Source organism: Peromyscus leucopus, chromosome 19 (genome assembly GCF_004664715.2).
Source record: "Peromyscus leucopus breed LL Stock chromosome 19, UCI_PerLeu_2.1, whole genome shotgun sequence".
In the NCBI taxonomy this organism is placed as follows: Eukaryota; Metazoa; Chordata; class Mammalia; order Rodentia; family Cricetidae; genus Peromyscus; species Peromyscus leucopus.
Window position 1 is genome coordinate 34,639,316 of NC_051079.1, and position 21,916 is coordinate 34,661,231.

Sequence of the window (21,916 nt, forward strand, 5' to 3'; positions counted from 1 at the left end):
TATACAAGACAAAACTAAGACAACTATTAATCAAATCAAATTGTTTTTTTTCTTTTCTTCTCCCACCACCATGAACTAGTTATTTTATTTAAGTGTTCTGTTTGCGAGTTTCATGCATGTCTATGAGGATGTGTTTTGATCAAATCCTCTCCCTTCTAACTCCTCCCCTGTCCCTGTCGCCACGCTTCCCTCCCAACTTTTTGTGCTCTCTCCAAACCCCACTGAGTCCACTTTGGGCTGCCAGTAAGTGCGCGGCTGCAGGACCATCCAGTGGAACGTGGCAGCCTATTGGGTCGAGTTCCTGAAGAAGACTACCACTTGTGTGCTATCTTGTTTGTGTTCTGACAAAGCTTGCCTGGAGATCAGAAAGCAGAGCTAGCCACTAATTAACCCTAGAAGCCAGGCAGTGGTGGCACACACCTGTAATCCCAGCACTTGGGAAGAGGAAGCAGGAAGATCAGGAGTTCAAGGCCACCTGGGCTACATGAGATTGATCCAGTCTAAAAGAGAAACAGAGCTGGTGGTGGTGGCTCACACCTTCAATCCCAGCTCTAGGGAGGTGGAGACAGGAATATAAGGCAGGTAGAGACAGGATCACAGGCCCCTTCAGTATGAGGATTCATAGAGACAGCATCCCCACACATTAAGTCTGAGATTTGGAAGAGGAAAGACCTATCTGGCTGCTCTGCTTCTCCGATCTTTCAGCTTTCACCCTGATAGCTGACTCTGGTTTTTTATTGATTAAGACTAATTAGGATTATACTTCAATCACTCTCCGTGTCCTAGCAGCCATCAATTGCCCACAGCTCCTGAGGTAGGAATAGGACTTTGGTAACCCACCCCCCTCATCAGTGCTGGGATCTTGGCAGGTTTGATCGTGTGTAGGTCTTGTTCATAGAGTCAAGCTGTTGTGAGCTCACGTATGCAGTGGCCCTGCCATGTCCAGAAAACACTGTTTCTCAGCAATCCTCCATGACCTCTAGCTCTTACCATCTTTCCACCCCATCTCCCAGGATGATCCCTAAGCCTTTCAGGGAAGGGATGTGGCATGGATGTCACATTTAGGACTGAGCATTCTACAGTCTCTTACTCTGCTCATTGACCAGCTGTGAGTCTCAGCATTAGTCACCATTTACTACAAAAAGGAGCTTCTCTGATGAGGGTTGAGAGATCTACTAATCTATGCATCTAACGATAGTATTTAGAGGCAGTTTAGTATAAAGTAGTAACTTCTCCATTAGGATCTATGACCTACCCATGTTTTTGCTCTTTGAGGGGGAGGCTGCCACCCGGCTCCCAAATAAATCACACACAGAGGCTTATTTTTAAGTGTAAATGCCCAGCCTTAGCTTGGCTTGTTTCTTGCCAACTTTTCTTAACTTTAAATGATCTCATGATCTTTGGCCTCAGGACTTTTTATCTTTCTCTATTCCTGTATACCTTTTCTCTCCTTCTTACTCCATGGCTGGCTGTGTAGTAGCTGGCCCCTGAAGTCCTCTTCTTGTTCTCTCTTGTTCCTCCTTCTCTCCTCCCAGATTTCTCCCTCTATATACTCTCTCTGCCTGCCAGCTCCGCCAATCCTCTCTTGCTTTGCTATTAGCCATTCAGCTCTTTTTAGACCATCAGGTGTTTTAGACAGGCACAGTAACACAGCTTCACAGAGTTAAACAAACGCAACATAAACAAAAGTAACACACCTTAAAATATTCTACAACATTCCCCCCTTTTTTTGTGTAAATAAAAAGAATGGTTTTAACTTTAACATAGTAAAACTATACACAACAAAAACAGTTATAAGTAAGAATTACATTTACAATAGTCTGTCTATTTGTAGTTAGCATAATCAGAGAAAATATTTCATTATCTATCCTATCTTAGTGAATCCAATGACAGTCTTTACTTTTTTTCTTTAAGCTAATAAAGTTGTTGCTACTATTTTTTTTTTTTTTTTTTTTTTTTTTTACTTACTTTCTATCATAACTAAGGAAAACTGCAACTATAACTATCACTTAACTTCAACTCCATCAAAGACCCAGAAGGATAATATTATTTGAGTAAACAAAAAGTGCATTGCAAACAACTTCTAAAACTCTAGTAATGACAGTGACATCTGGCTGCCTGGACAGTCACTCAAATTCCTCTGCAAGGTTGGGGCATCCATCTTCAGCCTACAGGCCTGTAGTATCTGGCAGATTTTTCAATGAAGCAGAAGATTTGAAAGACTGTCCCACCTATATTGGCAAAGTTTGTCAGTCACTTTCTTCTATGTCCTGAAGAATGTCTGGCAGTTTCTTCTGTGAAGCAGGAACCATGAAGGACCATCCTGCCTTGTTTTGGCAAAGTTCAGCAGTCACTTTCCTGTGGGTCCTGCATGTCCAGTTTATTACAACATACCATCAATCAGTCCAGGCAAGAACAGCTTCTTACCCAAATGGCTAGCCTTGCCACATTGAAAGCAAACTCCTTAAGGAGTTTCTTCAATGCCCATCATCTCTGAAGTAAATTGGTGCTGCCAGAAGCAGATGTGTCTCATTGTCATGAAAAGCCTTAAGTTAACCTCCAGATCAAACACACCAATCATATCATTTCTTTCTTTTCTCTATCTTGACACTCTGATTTTCTCTTGTCTTTTCATGACCTTGCTTGGCTTTCAACTACAAGTGGCTTTGGCTAATTTAAGTTTAAAAAGGGGTGTGTATGGGGGGGCAAGCTGTCTTCAGAAAATGCACAAGTTTCACCTGAGAAGGAATATGCCAGGGCTGTTTCAGGCACTGGGCACCGAAATAGCATACACGGTGTGCTCTAGGGTAAATTGTCTGTGCTCGGCTGAGGAAGCTGAGCTGACACAGCTGAGCTGTCTGGTGTCAGAGCAGCCAATAAAAGCAGCAAGCCAAGAATCAAACGGTCAGACCTCCAGCCACCTCCTGTGATGGAACAGCAAGCACTGTTTCCACTGTGTCCCTTTCATGGCCCTGTGTCGAGTCCTGCTTGACCTGTTGAACAGTTCTGAAGTGGGGACTGTGGAATTGGGAAATGAAAGCTATGAAATATAGATGTAGATGAAGAAAAAGACAGAGACAGGGGATAGCTTCAGGAGGGTTCTGGGCAAATGTGGCAGACACTTGAGTTTATTACACACAAAGTACCCAAAGCAAGGGAGCAAAAATACCCCCCCCCCTGCTTTGAAGGGCATCACAGTTCAAAGTACAAAGTACAGTTAAGTGTAAACACTTACTTAGTACTCAAGACATCTAGTGACTGCACCTTATGCATCCCGTAATTAGGCCTTTAAGTGTAAGACACCTGGTAACCATGCCTTTGGTCAAAACATCCTATTATGCAGCGTTGCAAGAGAAAACAAGCTTGGACTCTCTGTCCTTGAGTCAAGATGAAAACAAGCCTCAGCCAGGGGTCTCTGTGGGACCCCACAGCCCTGCATGTTAAATCTTGGGTTAAGTTTATGTATCATGTACCAGCATGGTATTCTCAGGCATTCTGAGGTCTTTGGGGGGAAGTCTAAGGATAGACATGATGGTTTTTGGACAACTGGATATTGCTGAAACACAGTCCTATGTATGATGGGTTTATCCAGGGAAACACGTGACTAGGTGATTGCAATAACAGGAAGTGTGAACTGGTTGGACTGTGTACTCTTGAGGGCTTGGTTTCTTTCCTCAGTTGCTATTAACATTGTGTGAGATTATGGGAACCATTGGGAGAATGTATCACAGAGAAGACACTGCAAGGCTAGAAGACATAAGGGGCCAGGCACGTCACACTTGATCAGTGAGGAGGCTGGGCAGTCCTGAAAATCCTGTGTTGTGGCTCATGGTTCTCATGAGGCACATTAAGTCCCTGCTGCCTGTTTGTCTTGTTGAAACCACCACTTAACTTTAGTAGTGCTGTGCTGGCTCTGATCCCGAAAGAACATAACTGAACCTACCTTGTCAATTTACTAATCTAAGCAAACAGTGAAGAGAGAGCCTTTTAAAAGTCCTCTGTAAATAAAATATGGGCGGCTATATTGAGGATATGTGTTTGGATTCTTTTCAAATGCAGTAGTATTAATAATTTACTTCAGATTTTCCTTTAACACAAAAACTCTTAAGTAAATTTTGAAAACGTTTAATGAAACCTTGTAAAGTACCATAAGGATGACGTCATGAGCCTGGGGAGAAGACTCGGTTACTAAGAGCCCGAGAGCTGTGATCTGATTCCAGCACCCATGGCAGGCAGCTCGTAACCTCTGATAACTCCAGCTGAAAGAGGATCTGAAGCCTCTGACTTCTGTGGACACCTCCACTCACATACACATACACATATTCATACACAGACACATACATAGATACACACTTGCATACATATGCACAGACACAGACAATCAGACATATCTACAGACACACATGACACACTTACACATACATGGATACACACACACACATACATAGACACATACAGACACACATACACAAATACAGATACACACACACACACACATACATAGACACACATCCACACAGACACATCCACAGATACACATGCACACAGACAGACACATACACACAGACATATACACATATGTAGACACAGATACACACACACATACATAGATACATAATGGACACATACAGATACATATACAAACAGATACACATACATGCAGACACTCATACACATACACACAGACACATACTAAGACACAATGATGTACACATACATATCACACACATATTCACACACACAGACATGTACACATACTGAAACTCACGGCACATAATTGAAAATAATAAAAATAAATTATTTTTTAAAGTGACTTTAGGTTCCCACTTCTCCAGAAAGGATTATGGCGAAGAGGTACTTTGTTTTCCACAATGCCTTGGAAACACCACTGATGGATAAATGGACAGAGACCATAATCTCACACAACATCAATGGTTTTTAATAAATATGTTACATACTTTAATGTTTAGGGAAAAGTGAAGTCTACATATAACCAATTCCCTTTGTTTTCACTATTTTTGAATGATGGCTTTACTGTTTCCATAAAAATAACTCACTGCTGGAAATTCAAGTGCTGGAGAAATTACAGATAATCTCATCAGAGAGAATAAACACCCTGAACATTATTCTCGAGATGACCATGGATATCCGTATCTAAACCTCAGTCAAGGTACTGCATGTACAACACATGGAACGTGAGTTTAAAATCCTGTCTGTTCTGTTTCTTACAGTCTCTAACGGAGCAGGAGGTGCTGAATTTCGTTGTTTTTCGGCTTCTTTGGCTCTGTTCTTCACATTTAATTTTGTTTTATCAAGTCTTTCAATTCTTGTTCACTGTTAATTTCCACGCTGAGCGCTCATCGGGCATTTTCCTAGTTTTGTGTATGATGCGCATGGGTATGGGTTTGCACGCCGTCAGCCTACGTGAGTGGTTTTCTGTGGGATGACTGCACTGTTGCCAAGGTGTGTCTGCCTTCCCTCTTGTACCATCCCGGGCAGGTCTGCCGAGGCTCTACTTTCTCTGATATTATGCCAAAAGCTTTCCTGGTTCTTTGCGTATTTGTGTAAAATCAATGCGTCTTTCCATTTAGGATGCCAGGTGGATGCTTCAGTATTGAATTCTACTTACTTTTAATAAAAGCTTAAAGGGAATCTGATAGTGCATTTATTAGTGGGTTCACCTTTCTCTGTTAAGCTTTTGCTAACGGATCTGTAACAAGAGGATTTGCTCACTTTGTCAGGCCATGTCTAACCACCAAGATGGCACCCTCAGGCTGCAGATCCTTCCTTCACCATTGCATCCCTGAGCCTCTGATTCCTCTCAAGTCAGTGGGGTGGGGACGCAGCACTGCTTGTCCCATTTCCTGCTTTCATTTCTGCTTAGCACAGGGAAAACCAGTCAGAGTGCTTATGGGGGTCCAGAACATTAACAAAGAGACAGAGGGGTCGAGGGAAGCCTTTTGTCCCATGTCTGCAATGTAACTTTTTCTCTCTCCTTTAGTTTGCCGGCTCCCTGTTTATTGTGTGGAATAATAAGGTGTAATCGTTTTTTCCTTGTCTTACTGTTTCCCTTTGCCATTCAATCAACAGTATTGAAAAGGTAACCCCTGGACCCCTGTGGTTTCCACCACCATCTGCATCAGCCCCCAGAGACCTATAGTCACCAGGGATTTCCCATGAGTCTCCCTTGGCTAACCACTGACTCCCAATTCTGCTGCTGTTGGTACCGGGGTTACACCAAGCATCTTGGACATACAAAGCCTGAACTGGGGACTTTAAGGATTCTTACCGTTTTCCCAGCACCGTTTCAGCAATCTGAGGAGCACATTTAGTCTCCAATGCAGCTGGGGCTCTTTTCTTAGTGCATGACTCGAAACTGCTTTTCTCCATTCCAGCTGTTAGTTTTCTTGATGTCTGCTAGTGATTTACCAGTTTTTATTTCCTCCACCAGTTAGTGGATTTAAAAACAACAACAACAAAAATACTCTACTATGACTACACGGGAAACACCATCTAATCCCTCTCAAATGATGTTCCTGGGTGAAAATTACTGAAGAAACCAGTCTGGCTTTCACACATCCTATGTGTGAACATCAATCCTTTAAATGGCAGTGGCCTCTGGGAGGTGGAATTTGAGGAAGCTAGGTGCAAATGAAAATGGAGAGGTGAAAATTCCAGATAGTTTTCAACTTCCAGCTCGAGAACAGATGAGAAAGAGATCAATTTGTGGAACACAAAGTGCATTTGTGCTCCATTTTAATTAAGGCTTCTGCCCCGCCCTCTGGTCCACCCTCCATTATATGGCTGTAAGTGAACACAAACGGGGTTCCGACTGGCGAGTGCAGCCTGCAGCTTTGATGCCTCTCTTTCTTGTTTCTTCTCTTTGCCCCTAAGCGTTCTGTTCCCTTTCTGCATCACAGCCGGTTGTGCGAGTACTCAGAGAGCACGTTGTATTCGAGCAGTCCTTACTCCCTGAGATCTCACCCGAACAGGAACATTTCCACAACCAACTCACAAAGAAAAATGCACACTCTAAAAACTTCGTGCCCTTTGGAATCGGGGGAGAAATGACGGAATGAATTTTTTCCATTTTACCATCCACACAGGCGTCCTTTGGCTCCGCCCCAGTTGACTTTCTCACACCTGTGAGGCAAGTGTTGCCGAGAGCTGAAACAGGGGCGTCCACTGTGACTGAGTGTTGGTGTGCAAGGAGGAACATGCAGACTATGGCTTCTGACAGAGACGCCCCGTAGGAGGTTTAGATTTTGTCCACAGGTTGAGATGAACCATGGGGAGCAGGTAGTATTGATTCGGCCCTATGTCGTATTTTGCTTGATGCACCTGACAGATCCAGGATGAATTATAGAACTTCAGACTTCCAAAATGTTCCTTGGCTAGTCAACATGTTCCATATAGAGTAGTACACAGTGCCTATGCAACGTCTGATTTGACAAAATACATCAAACACTTCCTTAAAACGTCATTTCAGTGAGACTGGGTTCCAGGGACTGAGAAACTGAAAGATAGCAATATAGAGAGGAAATGAAAATGAATTTAAAAACACAAAAAAGGAGCCAGGCCTCACCAGGAAGGAGGAGCCTTCTCAAAGCCCCACCTATCCACTTTCTTCCCTCAGCCTAACCTGTCACAGCCTACCCTAGTCACTCCGTACTTTGCGTTTAGGGGGAGACATTTGTGATATTTTCTCCTTCCTGTTTCATTTGCAAATCTGGAGTGTTGATGAGGACACAGGAGGTTGGGCCTGAAAGTGATTTTTAAAGAGAAGGACAGAGCCAACAAATCCTTCAAGGAACACAGGAGTGGACAGAAGGGCTTCTGCAAACACTGGAGTCTTCTACCCACTGCCCCATAAAAAACATCTGAGACTTTTCCGCTTCCTGCAAACAAAGGGTGCTAGGGATGGTCTCTGCTCCATATTCCCAAGTACCTTGGCAACCTCTGTTTCTCTCTTGTTTCACGGGAACCCCTGGGTTGTAGAACCCCCAGGGTCCAGTGGCAATACTGTTGGGGTTGCTGAGCAAGTGTGGTTGACTTCTGGGGAAAATCATTTGCATTTGGGAATGGGATGCTGAAGAATGAATTTGGAGTGGCTCTTTGGTGTGCCCAGAGTTCACTTAGGGTTGGGGGAGATTTGTGAAAGAAATGTTCAGAAATTAGCCTACTTTATTATATACAAAAAATTAAGTCCTGCCTATTGGAGGGAAGGAGTGTGAGTACCCAAAGGGGCCTCGAGAAGAGACCTGTGAAAAGAGAAGGGACTCCAGACAGGACCAAGCTCATAACAGAAGGAAAGATGGGTTCCTAGGGAAGAGGGAGGTGAGGCTACATTTCCTTTCATCAGGTGCTGGAAACCCGTTGGGCAATTTTAGAGCAAGGATCCCGAAAGTGAGTAGTTCTGATTCTTGTCTGTGGTTCTGTCCTGACCAGATAGAGAAATGCCACAAGTATTTGGACACTCGAGTTTCTGATGAGGTGCCTCATTGCTGCATCAAAATGCCCAATCAATGCAACTTAAAGAAGAGAGGGTTGACTCTGGCTTATTCCCAGGGCAGTCCATCATGGTCAGAAAGACCTGGTGGCGGGAGCGTCACGTAGCTAGTCATACCGCGTCTACAGTCAGAAGGTAGAGCGGGGTGAATGCTGGTGCCAAGTTTGCATTCTTCTTTTTATTCAGTACAGGACCCAGCACAAGAAATGGTACCCTCTGTGCAAGGTGGGTAGTCCCACCTTAATTAATCTAGATCCTTCTTCACAGACGTGGACAAAGTGTGGAGGGAAGTGTGGGTGGGGCTTGGAGGAGGTCATGAAGGAAGTCTAGGGAAGGACATAATGCTTGTCTCTGAGGTAAGTTTAGATTCTGTCAAGTTGACACGATTAGCCGTCACACAGGTGGACAGCACCACTTTGCATTTTCCTCCCTCATACCCTTCCTTCCTTCTCTTCTGCTCTTATTCCCACATCCCTGAAATTATACCCTCTAATGGGGCACAGGCATGTAGGTACAGCTGGGCTTCTTTTCCAGAGAACTGTGGGTATCACAGAATGTAAAAGAAAAATGTAGACTTGAAGTTAGCAATAAAGGTAGAAAAACAGAAAAGCTTTGCTGCATTTAGGAGAGCTAGGTGTCCTTAACAGATGGGGGGGAGCAGACCTGGGCTCTGCACCCATCCGGAAGCTGGGCTGACTAGAGGGCAAGAGTGAAGAGAGGCTGTGGAATCCTGACCCCAGTCAGTCCCCTGCCAAGTTCTGCAGCAAGTGGTCACCAGTAGACAACGTTAAGGATCCTCTCATGGACTTACACCAGACATGCGTGGAAACAGCTCAGGGGAGGCTCACACTCAAAGGGTGAAATTATTCACAGCATCACTTATATCAGTAGGGGGGCAGTCATCATTATATATGGAGAGAGTTGGCATGACAGACCATTGTGACTGGCGGTGACTCTCTGGACAGGACCCTAGAGGTCTGTGCTTTGTATGTACTTGAAGGAGAGCGTCTCTCAAAGGTACAGATCACATTTCTTAATCCTCACCACAGTCCAGGGAAGCAGGTTCTACTGTCACCTCCACATCACGTATCAGGCATCCAAAGGTGTGTGAATTCACACAGACTCGGGATTTGAGCCTCTTTGAGCCCCCGCTGTGTTTTTCAAGGCAGCCAAGGAAGGGCTGAAGTTCCCTAGGAATCTGAACCAGGTTTAGTTGATCAGTGACTTTGACATCAGCCATGAATCAAGACACAAGGAGAATGTTTCAAAGACTGAGGAGAAATGGGACCCCTCGAAAGTTATGCCAGGTAAGGCAATCTGTGTTTGGATCGCAGACCCCTAATTATGTAGATTCACATACATCTTTTTCAGATATGCATAAATTGGGGGAGTATGTGGAGTGTCGTGGGACTAAACGTATTTGTATGTGTTCAACATACTGTATAATTGACTCAATTATCCACGTGGGGATTATTCACTTTTAATTTGCAATCTGGCTTGTCTCAGTTATGGTGTTCTTGGGTTGCTCCAGGAATGCCAACTAATTTAAATAATAATTTAAGTAAAACATAATTAGGAAGGAAAATTAAATTCCATCTCTTGCCAGCTCTTGAACAGTCTATATCGAAATGTAATCCGTGTGCTGTCTTCATTTTCCGATGCCTTTTCACTCTCACAGGATTTGATTGCTATGATTATGGCAGTGACTTCCTGTAGAGTTTTCCCGCTTATCTCTTTCCAATCAGACCATCGTTCTGACCGTAATCTTAAAAACAAACAAACCCAAAACATTTAATGGCTACCCATTAAGTGCAGAGGCCAAATCCCTTCACCAAAGCTGCTTCTAGTTTGCTTCCAGACTGCCTTTGACAGGCCAGCCAAGTCACTCTCCTATTCTCAACCTTTGCTCACTTTCTTCCACTGAAACACCCTCCTCACCTCTGCAGGCGCAGGAAGCTTTTCCTTATCTTCCAGCTCTACTCTGCTACCCCCACTCCTTAACACATTCCTCCCGTTTTTTTCTAAGGCAGATAAAGTTTTGTGTGTGTGTGTGTGTGTGTGTGTGTGTGTGTGTGTGTGTGTGAAATGCATTGTCTCCTTACTCTCTTGTGAGAAACTTAACCATACACTTCGCAGTGATTTATCTTTCTTCTATGTTATGCTGGACTCCAAAGAGAGTCCTAACAAATACTTGTCCATTTTAATTGCTGACAAAACGTATTTGTCTGTTTGAATCTCCAGTGCCTAACTCAATGCTTGGTATACCGTAGGTACTCAATGAATCTACTGTAGAAGGAACTGGACCAGAACTGTGCTCTGCAGAGAACTCTGGGGATGCAGACACAGGAGGGTCAATAACATAGAGTTGGGAGCATAATCTCTCCTGACAGGGGATGCTCCTTGGCCCATTTCTCCATCCATAGACGCCTTGGAGCTTGCTTAAACCCTCCACTAAAACTAAAAAAACAAAACAAAACAAAAACAAAAAACAGGTAAATGCTACATGTAGTAGATGTTTGTGAGTGCAGTCATGTATACACGTGCATACAATGCACACGTTAGGTTGGGGATTTAGCCCAGTGGTAGAGCGCTTACAAGCGCAAGGCCTGGGTTCGGTCCTCAGCTCCAGAAAAAAAAAAAAAAGCGCATATAGACAAATATGCCTAGCCAGGAATGCAGATATAAAAATAAATACACATGTACAGCCCGGATTCCGAAATGGTCAGAGTGGTAGAAATGACCATGATCTTCCTTTTCCTTTCTGAACCACGCACAAGTCTCCTGGAATTCTGCTCCCAGCAGCCCGATAGCGCAAACGTCCGGGACGTCGCGACTTGGCCTTTCCGGGCTTCCGTCAGGCTCGCCGTCATTGGCTGCGCTGTGCACAGCTGACGGTCGCGCGGGCGAGGAAGCTGCGAGGATGGCGGCGTCCGCGGCGCTGATCTTGCCCGAGAGCCCCAGGTAGCAGTCAGGCCGAGCGCCCCGCCACACTGGGTGACCTGTTGGGGCGGGAGCTGGGGTGTCGCCGCCGCCGCCGGCTGCTGAGGTGCGGTCGACCCGGGTCGGGAGCCCGAGCGGAACGCGTAGGGACTTGTCAGGGCGTGGAGGAGGGTGGGCGGGGCGTGGAGGCGGGTGGGCGGGGCGCGGAGGGGAGCGTGGGCGGGGCGTGGAGGAGAGCGTGGGTGGGGCGCGGAGGAGGGTGGGCGGGGTGTGGAGGAAGATGGGCGGGGCGTGGAGGAGGATGGGCGGTGTGCGGAGGTGTGGGCGGGGCGTGGAGGAGAGCGTGGGTGGGTGCGTGGGTGGGCGGGGAGGGAGAGGTAGGCACAGGGTGCCTCAGTTCTGGAATGGTTCGTCTGCTTCGAGTTTGCAGGGAGCCTTGGCCGCCCTGGTCTGTCCTGGAGATACTGACGTGAGGGACTTTGTAGCGCAGGTAGTAGAAGTCACTAGATGCCACCTGAATTCTGTTCAGTTTCTTGGGAAAATACTCTGTGTTTTTAGTTATTTCAGACCTGATGATGGTGAGAAAGGCTCACGCTAGTACCATGGCATGATTATAACACGTGTTAATAGCCCCTTGAAACCAAGGTCAGACAGTTCAGGCATTAGTGACATATTTAGCCAGCCTTGGCACCATTAATAATGTTTTCATTTTATGTAGTTTTTAGTTTTTTCAGTGTGTTAGGTAAGACTGTCCAGCTCTGGTGAGGATACAAAGCCCAGTCCAGTTTTAAAGATTTTCTTTGGCGGAATGGTTCTTACTATGTTGCCAAGACTGGCCTCATACCCGAGATCTGTGCAGCCTTACCCTCCCAATGAGCTGACACTATTGGCCGCCCCAGCACATCCTGCTCAGATTTCCCCCAGTAAAACAAAATTATTTCATCAAAAACTGACCCAGTTTGTGGAGGCAGAAGAAATACTCACGAATGCAGGTAAACATATTGAAGGTTGAACACAACACTCTCCTGCATTGGGAAGAAGACAGCTGTCATTTTAAAGTTTTTCTGTCCATCACTGGATCTGACAAGCCGCTTCTTTTCTTCAAACTCTTGTCCTGGGGAAACGCAAACACACACTATGAAGGCACAGTGAGGATGTACGCAGTTGTGCTTACCACACAGTTTGAAGTTGGTGATCACAAGTGACACGGGCCGTAGAGTAACTGCACTCTAAATAGTTTTGTATGTATTATCTTCCCCCTCCCCCACCGTTATTTGCCATCATTATCCTTATGGTTTTGGTGTAATCCCCGAATTTGCTGTGTTCTCCTTCACACTCCTTTCGAGTTCTGTTTTGGATTAAGTGGTAGCATGCATCCCCACTGCTAATTACCTCCCCCAAATAATTTGTCTGGGAAGAGAAAATGGTCAAGCTTTTCGACAGGAATGCTTTTGGGGAGAGGCGTCTGTTTGGAAATGCTCAGAGTGTGTACCTGACTGTCACTCATTTCAGTTTATTTCACTAAGAGGACATGGCTACTAGAGTTGTTGAAATAAAATGTATCGGCAGCAATGGCAAATGCATTTTGAAACTTATTTTGGAACTTTTTTTAATAAATTTATTTAGCATGAAGAAGGCAGTGCCGCTGATAAACGCAATCGATACCGGAAGATTCCCACGCCTTCTTATCCGAATTCTCCAGAAGCTCCACCTGAAGGTCTGCATTTCTGTATTCCTGTGGCTTGTGACCCCTCTGATTCCCCTGAAGCTTGATTGGGAAAATTGTGGGAAATACTGTTCTCTAGTGTGTTCTTGGGAACTCCAGATCTGTGGAAGATTTGATAATGTTCTCTGGTCAAAAGTTTGGGGAACTTTGTATTCCATAATTAACTTAAAAAAAATGGAGCTTCCCAGAATATTTTGAATACTAATGTTTGGGTCATACATTTAAGGGTGAAAATTGAACTTTGGAATTATTTTATCTCTGTATATAATGTTCTATGGAACATGCTTTAGGAAAAGGCTGATGTCCTTCTACCTGGTAAAGATAGTTCACACTTTATTACAGTGTTCCAGGGCCTTTTTCAACCTTAATGTTGTGTATGCATTCCTCACCTTGCTTACACATGCCCTTGTTCCCTGCTTCACTGAGAGAGATGGTCAGTGGTCAAGAGTATGAAACTGCTTTTGCAGAGGACTTGTGTTTGGTTCCCAGCACTCACTTAGTGGCTCATAGCCATCTGTAACTCCAGTTCCAGGGATCCATACCTTCTTCTGGCTTTCTCGGGCTCCTGCATGCATATGGTGCATATAGACTCACGTAGGCACCATGCACACACATACAAATAATCAGTACATCTTAAAAATAATTCATTCAATATTTCTTCTCACACAGTATTTAATCTCTGATTTTTCTCTTTGCTTTTATTTCAAGGGTACAGTTGGTTTGGCCATGTGGCTGCTTGGTAATTAAGTTATTTGGTAACCGGTCCAACTTATATTCCATATTGGGTTATACAATTGCATTGACCACGTTTATGGAGCACTTGCTAAATGCTCTGCACGTAGGCACAACATTCATTTACATCAAGGCTCTTTATTGGCCAGGAGACGGCTCCAGACCGATAGCCTACTCACTCTGAATTGTCTCTCAAACCCAAAATCCCCACATGGTTTTATTTCAGATCTGTATTGTTTCCTGGCTTTGGACTGGTGGTATCTGTTACTCATAATCTTCTTGGTTTTGCTCTTTTTTTTTTTTTATGTGTATGAGTGTTTTGCTGCACGTATGTATGTACACCACATGTGTTTTTGGTGCCCGTGGAGGCCAGAGAGGGCATTGGATCCCCTGGAGATAGAGGTGGCTGTGAACTTCATTATGTGGGTGCTGGGAACTGAACATGGGTCTTTTGCAAGAGCAGCAGGCACTCTTGTCCACTGAGCCCTCTTCCCCGCCCTTGACTGATTCCTAATAATACCATTCCAGCAATGTTTCCAAATGTTTTTCTCTTTTAAAAACCTTGATCATATTTAACGGCATTTAGAAACATCAGTAGCTGTCCCTTACCACATGGCAAAAACGTCAAGATCCTTAACACTGTGTGTGAGATTCATTAGAAGATGGTAGTGGTGTATGTTCTCTCTACTTTTCACTTGCAGTCACACCGGACAGTGCACCTTTATTACAGTGTTCTAGGGCCTTTTTCAGCATTGTGTTGTGTATGCATTCCTCTCCTTGCTTCCACATGCCCTTGTTCCCTGCTTCACTGAGAGAACATCACCTTCCAAGCATTTTGTGATCTCACTCTCAGGCCTTGTGCTCGTCTCTTCTCTGTGCTTCTGGAATGTGGGGTTGATTCTCAGTTCACCGTAGCTCTTCACTACAAGCACTCATTTCTCAGAAGACAACCAAATCCCTAAACGTTCATCAGTCTTTCTACCCACAGCCTGGAGAGTCATGCCTTCCTCACCTATCGGCTCCCTTCCCCAGGACGTTACTCACTATACGTTGGCACTCGATGCATACATCCGGAGTTAATTCTTTTCTTTCATCGGGAAATGCAAAACCAACACAGGAACTCCAAATCCGTGCCTGTAGTGAATCTGTGATGTAGCTGGGGAGGCAGGAGGAATAGCAGCAGCAGGAACAGTCCGTGTGTGTCTCATCTTACACATGAGCCGTCTACGTGGGAAAAACCGAGGGGAGTCACGCAAACTTCTGTAGCGGAGAGCTTAGAAAACAGGTATTTGGGGCCTGTGACCTTAATTAGTGGTTACACCTCATCTAATTAAAAACCTTCTGTGTTTGACCCCATCACGGAGATTTTCGGTCCCCACGTGAAACCTGGTGATGTAACTGCTGTATGCTTCCGGCTGCAGAGCCAGCTGTCTGGGTTCCTGACCAGAACACTAGAAACAGCAAGACAGACTATGGAAGGTGAAGGGGGAGCGGAGGAAGGGATGTGCTGGAGGAAGTCAGCAGTTTCAAGGAGGGACTGCTAATTAGGAGATGAAATGAAAGAATTAGGAAGACCAGATATCAGAAACATAGGGCACAGATGTCTCAGGTGGTCTAAAATTAAAGCAGGAAAACCGTCTATTTCTCAGATTCCCGGCGATCAGTTACGTCACCATGAGAAGATTCGTTTCATCCCACTTAGCTGTCTAGAATGCGGGTTGTAGTTCCGATTACAAGCACGGCAGTTTGCTTTCACTGTGGACTTGGCCTTCCTCTTAGGTCCTCTCTTCCTGTAAGTGAGTCCTCTGCGTGCACGCTCTGGGCTGACCGCTTGTGTGTCTGTAGGCCGAGAGCAGCTTCAGTGAGGAAGAGGAAGAAAAGCTTCAGGCTGCCTTCTCTCTGGAGAAACAAGAACTTCACCTGGTTCTGGAAACAATATCCTTCGTTTTGGAACAGGTATTTTTATGGCCTTGATTTCCTATTCACTGCCTGTTTTCATGACTTTAATATCTGCGGCTTTTTATATTTTTATATAGCTATGTAAGATGGAAACGTTCAGGATGTTTTAGTCAAGAGTGTCAATATACTGAAACATTTTTGAATGCATGGCTTCTTTCCATAGCACTTCATTCTGCGAAAATAAATACGATATAGTAGTAGTAATTATTTAACAACGTGCATTGGGCCTTCATCTGATTTTAACTCCTTGTTTCTTGATATCGTTGGAAAAATGAACACTTTTCACTGAAGAAGTTGAACAGGTGATTGGGTGGCACGCATTTGATTAGGAGGCTGTAGAAAGAAATAATGTCATAATTCTTTTACTACGGAATTTCCTTTCTCTACTTTTTTTCCTCAAACTCCTTCCATCCTTTTCGTTCCTGTCCATGTCCTGTGACTTCAGTGTGTCCTGGAGCTAGCTGTCTCTGTTTAGGCACTGTGTATTTTTTCTCTCTTCTTTCAGATGAATGGTTTTCAGTTTTATGCCTGAGAGCCTCCAGTGGGTGGCATCTTGTTCCCAGGGCATCATTCCTATCGTCCCAGGGCAAAGTATAAAGTGCCAGGTTTCTCCTGCGTCTCATTAGTCTGTAGCTATTAGAGCCACGTTGTCTGCATCCACCGTACCTGGGCTGTCCTTAATTCTGACTGTGTTCCAGGTTCTTTTTCCATGTGTTCTCTCTTTCTAGTTTTTCTGACAAAACCTTGCTAAGGGCAGTGAGCAGTAACCATGCCACAGACTGTATTCTGCCTTGAAATTTCCTTCACCAAACGTATTCATCCATTTTTTATTTTATTTTATTTTATGTTTATGAGTGTTTTGTCTGCGTATATATCTGTGCACCATGTGCGTGTCCTGTACCCTCGAGAGTCCAGAAGAGGGTGTGGAACTAGAGTTACAGACAGTTGTGAGCTACCATGTGGGTGCTGGGAACTGAGCCCATGTCTTCTCAAAGAGCAGCTAGTGCTCTTAAATTTATCCCCCAGTCCATTACTTTTTAATTTAGCCTCACTCAAATTTCAGGGCACATGTAGCATGTAGCCACATGGCTTGTCAGACGTTAACCCGAATGACTTCTAGTTCCATTTCTGGTGCAGTCCTTGTTCCTCTCTGAAGCTCTTGAGCATCATCATCTTTCCTATCTGCATTTCCCTCCGAGTCAACATCAGGGTCTCCCTGCAGCGTTCTGGAGCTTTTCCAGCCTGTGGCTCCAAACTCTTTTGCCTGTGTTCTTTCCATGTACTGTGACACAGGCCTGTAAACCCCGTGGTCAGGTTTGTCACGGCAGTAGCCCCGCGCCTTGTACCACTTTCCTCTCTCATCTGTTGTTATGGGGACCAAATACATGACTCAGAGTAGGGAGGGTTGATTTTGGTGGATGGGGTTTCGAGGGATATGGTCCATCTAGGAAATCATGGAGGTAGGAGCGGCTTGTGACTGAGGCAATGGGAACATCTGTTAACAGGCTCTACATCTTCCAAAGAGAGTGAGTGCCACAGCTGGGATTTGTGCTCAATCGCCTGAACCTGTGAGGGACACTTCATAGTCAAAACCTTAACCTGGATCATCATGATGACTGGTTCTTAAGTTTGCTGAGCCTTAGTAGAAAAAGAATGTAGTTAAACAGAACAGAGCAGGATGGGGCTTGTGGGGAAATTGTTCTCAATTTATGTATGGAACAGAACAGATATTCTTAAAATTATTGTAGAATTTTCTTTCATTATGTGTAACTTTGGTTGATAGATAGAGGTAGTTTTGAGGAGTCCTTGGGAAAAGTCTATTTGCTGAGACCATTGAAACTTTAAGTAATTAAGTGAGATAAATGAAATAAAACTTTACTAAGTAATTTTAGTGTTATTTAAACCACAAGCAAAACAAAACATTTAGCCTGAGCAAGTTAGGCCTACTTACCATGACCTTTAGCTCTTTGTTTTGTATGTTATTAATAGAACTGTTGAAAATGCCTGCAAGAGGGCCATGGAGTCTTTTTGATTTAAATTGTTTCAATGCTGGGGCTGGAGAGATGGCTCAGGCATTAGGAGCACTTACTGCTTTTGCAGGGGACCCAAATTCAGTTTCCAGCATCTGCTTCAAAACCTGGGATTTGTGCTCAATCACCTGAACCTGTGAGGGACACTTCATAGTCAAACCTTAACCTGGATCATCATGATGACTGGTTTTTAAGTTTGGTGAGCCTTAGTAGAAAAAGAATGTAGTTAAACAGAACAGAGCAGGATGGGGTTTGTGGTGAAATTGTTCTCAATTTATGTGTGGAACAGAACAATATGTATGTATGAGCACAAAACCAGGCTGCTTTAAAACACCGTGGCTCCAGCTTCAGGGACCCAATGCCTCTGGCATCTACAGGCCCTGAACTTGCTCTCATATGCACTTATTTCCAGTGTGTGCATGCGCGCGCACACGTACACGCACACTTGCACATACATACACATATACGTGCACACACTCGCTTGCGCGCGCGCGCGCACACACACAATTTAATTTGCTTTAAATACTTTTGTATTGTGTATAGCTCAAGGACTGCATGAGCCTGAGGCTGTGTGTGTTTGCCCCCTTTGACAGGCTGTATACCACAATGTGAAGCCAGCTGCCCTGCAGCAGCAATTGGAGAATATTCATCTCACACAAGACAAGGCAGAAGCATTTGCCAACGCTTGGTCAGCTATGGGTCAAGAGACGGTCGAGAAGTTCAGGCAGAGGATTCTGGGCCCTCACAAGGTATATTCTTCAATAAAATTATAGCAGCTAATCTTGAAAATGATAATATTGTGGTAAGAGGTAAAGTAAGGCAAAAAGTCAAATATTCCTGCTGTGGGATGTCTTTCTGTACACTCTGATTGTATTTGTTGCTCCCATTGGCTAATAAATAAAGCAGCTTTGGCCTATGGCAAGGCAGCTTAGAGGCAGTTGGGAAATCCAAGCAGAGATACAGAGAGAAGAGGGGAAGAGTCGGGGAAGATGTCAGCCCTCTCTCCAAGGAGCAGCATGTCACGGGACACAGGTAAAGCCACAGAGCACTTGGCGATTAATAGAAATGGGTTGAGTTATCAGAGCAAGCTAGCAAGAACCCCAAGCCATAGGCCGTACAGTTTGTAATTAGTATTAAGCCTCTGAGTGATTATTTTATAAGCAGCTGTGGGACCACAGGTGGGAGAGATTCGTCCAGACCAAGGGGCTGGGCCGTGTGGTGATACATTATGTATCAAATAAAGCTTGCCTGAGGATCAGAAGACAGAGCCAGCCACTAGATTAAACATCGAGGCCAGAAAGTGGTGGCACACATGTCTTTAATCCCAGCACTTGAGATCTCTGCCTTTGTTACCATTATTTGGGAAGCACACACGCCATTAATTCCAGCACTAGGAGGAAGTGAAATGGCTGGGTGGAGAAAGGTATATAAGGCGTGAGGAGACAGGAACTAGGGCCTTTTGGCTGAGGACTCAGAGGCTTTCAGTCGGAGGATTCATGGAGATAGGACCTTGTCTCCCTTGAGAAGTTTCTGTAGTGGCTTGTTCCTTTGTCTCTCTGATCTTTCAGCATTTACCTCAATATCTGGCAGCGGGTTTTTATTATAAAGACCATTTAGGATTCGTGCAATAGGGTGAGACTGGAGAAACTTCCAGCTCCATATTCCTGTTTAAGTTTTTCTACATATTAGCATATTTGTTACCACATGATTTAATTTTGGCAGTTTAAAATATACATTTGTAATTTAAGAATAGGAATGAGATAGTCTCCTTATACCCTTGGCAGTGATTCTTCTTGTGTTCCCAGGTGAGGCTTGTTTTTAACATTTACCGAGTCATATTCTTGCTTGTCTTTTGTGCATCTGCGTCAGTGCTGAGCAGAACCCCATGCGTGTGATAGGTACTGACTTAGCATCTGTCAACTCCCATAAACCAAACCCTGGGAGAGCCAGAAAGTTAGCTGTGTCACGAGACGGTCCTCGAACCTAACCTCACAGAGTTGGGGACGATGGGGCAGATTTTGCCTTTTCCTATTCACACTTTGTATGAAGTGAGTTTTCTGATGTGCAAACAGTTTTGTGTTCCTGGGGTAAATCTCCTGTGTCACCCTTTGAATATACTGCTGGTTTGGTTTGCTGATAGTTTGCTAAAGATTTTTTCCACGGATTTATGGTACATCTGAGGTGAGCAGGGAGCCGCGCCTGCCCTGCTGTCCAGGAGTGGCTGTGACGGATGAGCATTGTTCTGCATTCCCAGGAATGTGCTGGGGCAGCGGTTTCAGACTCAGCAGCACTTAGTATTGCCAGTTGCTTTTCTTTTTTTGTTGTTGTTTTTCTTAAAACCAAGGCATTAAGTTTGTGGTGCTGTCTTGTATCTCTAACACACAGTTTTGACAGCTTTTTATGAACCCGTCATGCATATGTATTCTGTGGTAAAGTGTCTGGATATTTTGCTTAACTGTGCTCCATCTGAGAAAAGACAGAGCTGTAGATCAATCTCATTGTATTCCAGGCATACCACCTAGTTGTATGTAGGCATACGTCCTTTAGAGACGCATTTTCTCAGGTTTAACAGAGAGAGGTGCTTGCCTGCGTTCCCTTCACTTGGGACTTGAATTCCAGTTCTAGCTCTCTGTGACATCGGTGATGGGACAGTGTTTCTGCTGGTCTGCAGCTGTCTTTCTCTCTTCATAGCTGTATGTCCCAAACAGCCAAAGCTTTAATTATGTTGAGTCTCTGTGTATCACTTGGCATGTTCTTGACCCCATGCTCAGTTTTGTGCCTGAGAGTTTATAGACAGAGGTAGTATTACAGATGCTTCCTCTTCTGTTCCTTATCAGTGTTTTGTACAACATTGGTGTTTTTCGTGTACGCCTGAGATCCATTTTGAGCTGCTTTTGGTTAAGGTGCAAGGTGCAGGCCAAGGCCATGCTTTTCTGTCTCTGTTGCACTGCGTGCCAACATCGTTACTGTAGTTATCCTTTTATCTCCAACTTGCTTCTGCCCTCTGTAAAAATCATTTCATGTATTTGTCTTTTTCTGAATTCTCTGATTCTTCTGTTTGTCTGTCTTTGTGTCAGAATATCCCTCTGTTTTAATTACTGGAGCTTTATTGAAGAGGGCTAAGCATGGTGGCACACCCTTCAATCACAACACTCAGGAGGCAGAGGCAGTGGGATCTCTGTGAATTTGAGGCCAGCCTGATCTACACACACAATTAAAAAAAAATAGTCTGAGCTATATAAAAAATGAGATGGCTTTGTTCTCATTTGGGGTATTCTAGTTTCTTGCTCTTACATATAAATTTGAAAAATCAGCTTTCAGTATCTACAAGCAGTCTTGCTGGCATATTAACTAAGATTGTGTTTGATTTAACAATGAATTTGTAGAGGAATAATTTTTTATTTCAGTGTTCTTTATTTTTATCACAGATCCTGTGCATATTTTGTTATTTTTTAGCTCAGTATTTTAGTTTGTTTTTAAAGCTGTTATAAATATGCTATTTTTGAAATATTGGTTCTCATTGTTTATTGTTAGATACTGGAAATAGAAATAGAATTAACTCTTTAAAAATACTTTTTCTCTGATGCTAGAGATTGAACCCAAGAAGTGCTAGCAATCTCTCTATGCCTTGACGTTTCTATTTTGACCTGCCCTATGACTCTATGACTCTGGTAATTCACTAATTAGGGATAGGACCTTTAAAAAATAGATTTCTTTCAATTATTTTCAAGTACCTGGAACTCTCTCTGTAGACAAGGCTGGCCTTGAACTCACAGAGATTCGCCTGGCTCTGCCTCCTGAGTGCTGGGATTAATGGTGTGCACCACCACTGCCTGGCAGTGAAGTACATTTTTATAATTATTTTTACATGGATATTTGCAACAGAGAACCCCCCATCTATACAGCTCCCCCTTTTTATCTATGTCATATATATGTGTGTTTTCATGTGTGTCTGTATGTGTGAGTGCTAGAGGTCATGTTGGGTGTTTCCCTCAAACCTCCCCCCGCCATTTTGTTTTT

The 21,916-nt window shown here is 44.1% G+C and overlaps 1 protein-coding gene across 1 annotated transcript in view; it reads left to right on the forward strand.

Annotated features, from left to right (window-relative positions):
- Positions 1 to 11,361: 11,361 nt before the first annotated feature.
- Positions 11,362 to 21,916, forward strand: part of Commd10 (COMM domain containing 10) — a 125,205-nt gene continuing 114,650 nt past the window's right edge. The window contains exons 1-4 of the mRNA XM_028871802.2: positions 11,362 to 11,470; positions 13,076 to 13,166; positions 15,753 to 15,863; positions 18,490 to 18,645. Of these exons, the coding sequence (XP_028727635.1) occupies positions 11,430 to 11,470; positions 13,076 to 13,166; positions 15,753 to 15,863; positions 18,490 to 18,645 (399 nt within the window). The 5' untranslated portion in view covers positions 11,362 to 11,429. The remainder of the gene's footprint in view (positions 11,471 to 13,075; positions 13,167 to 15,752; positions 15,864 to 18,489; positions 18,646 to 21,916) is intronic.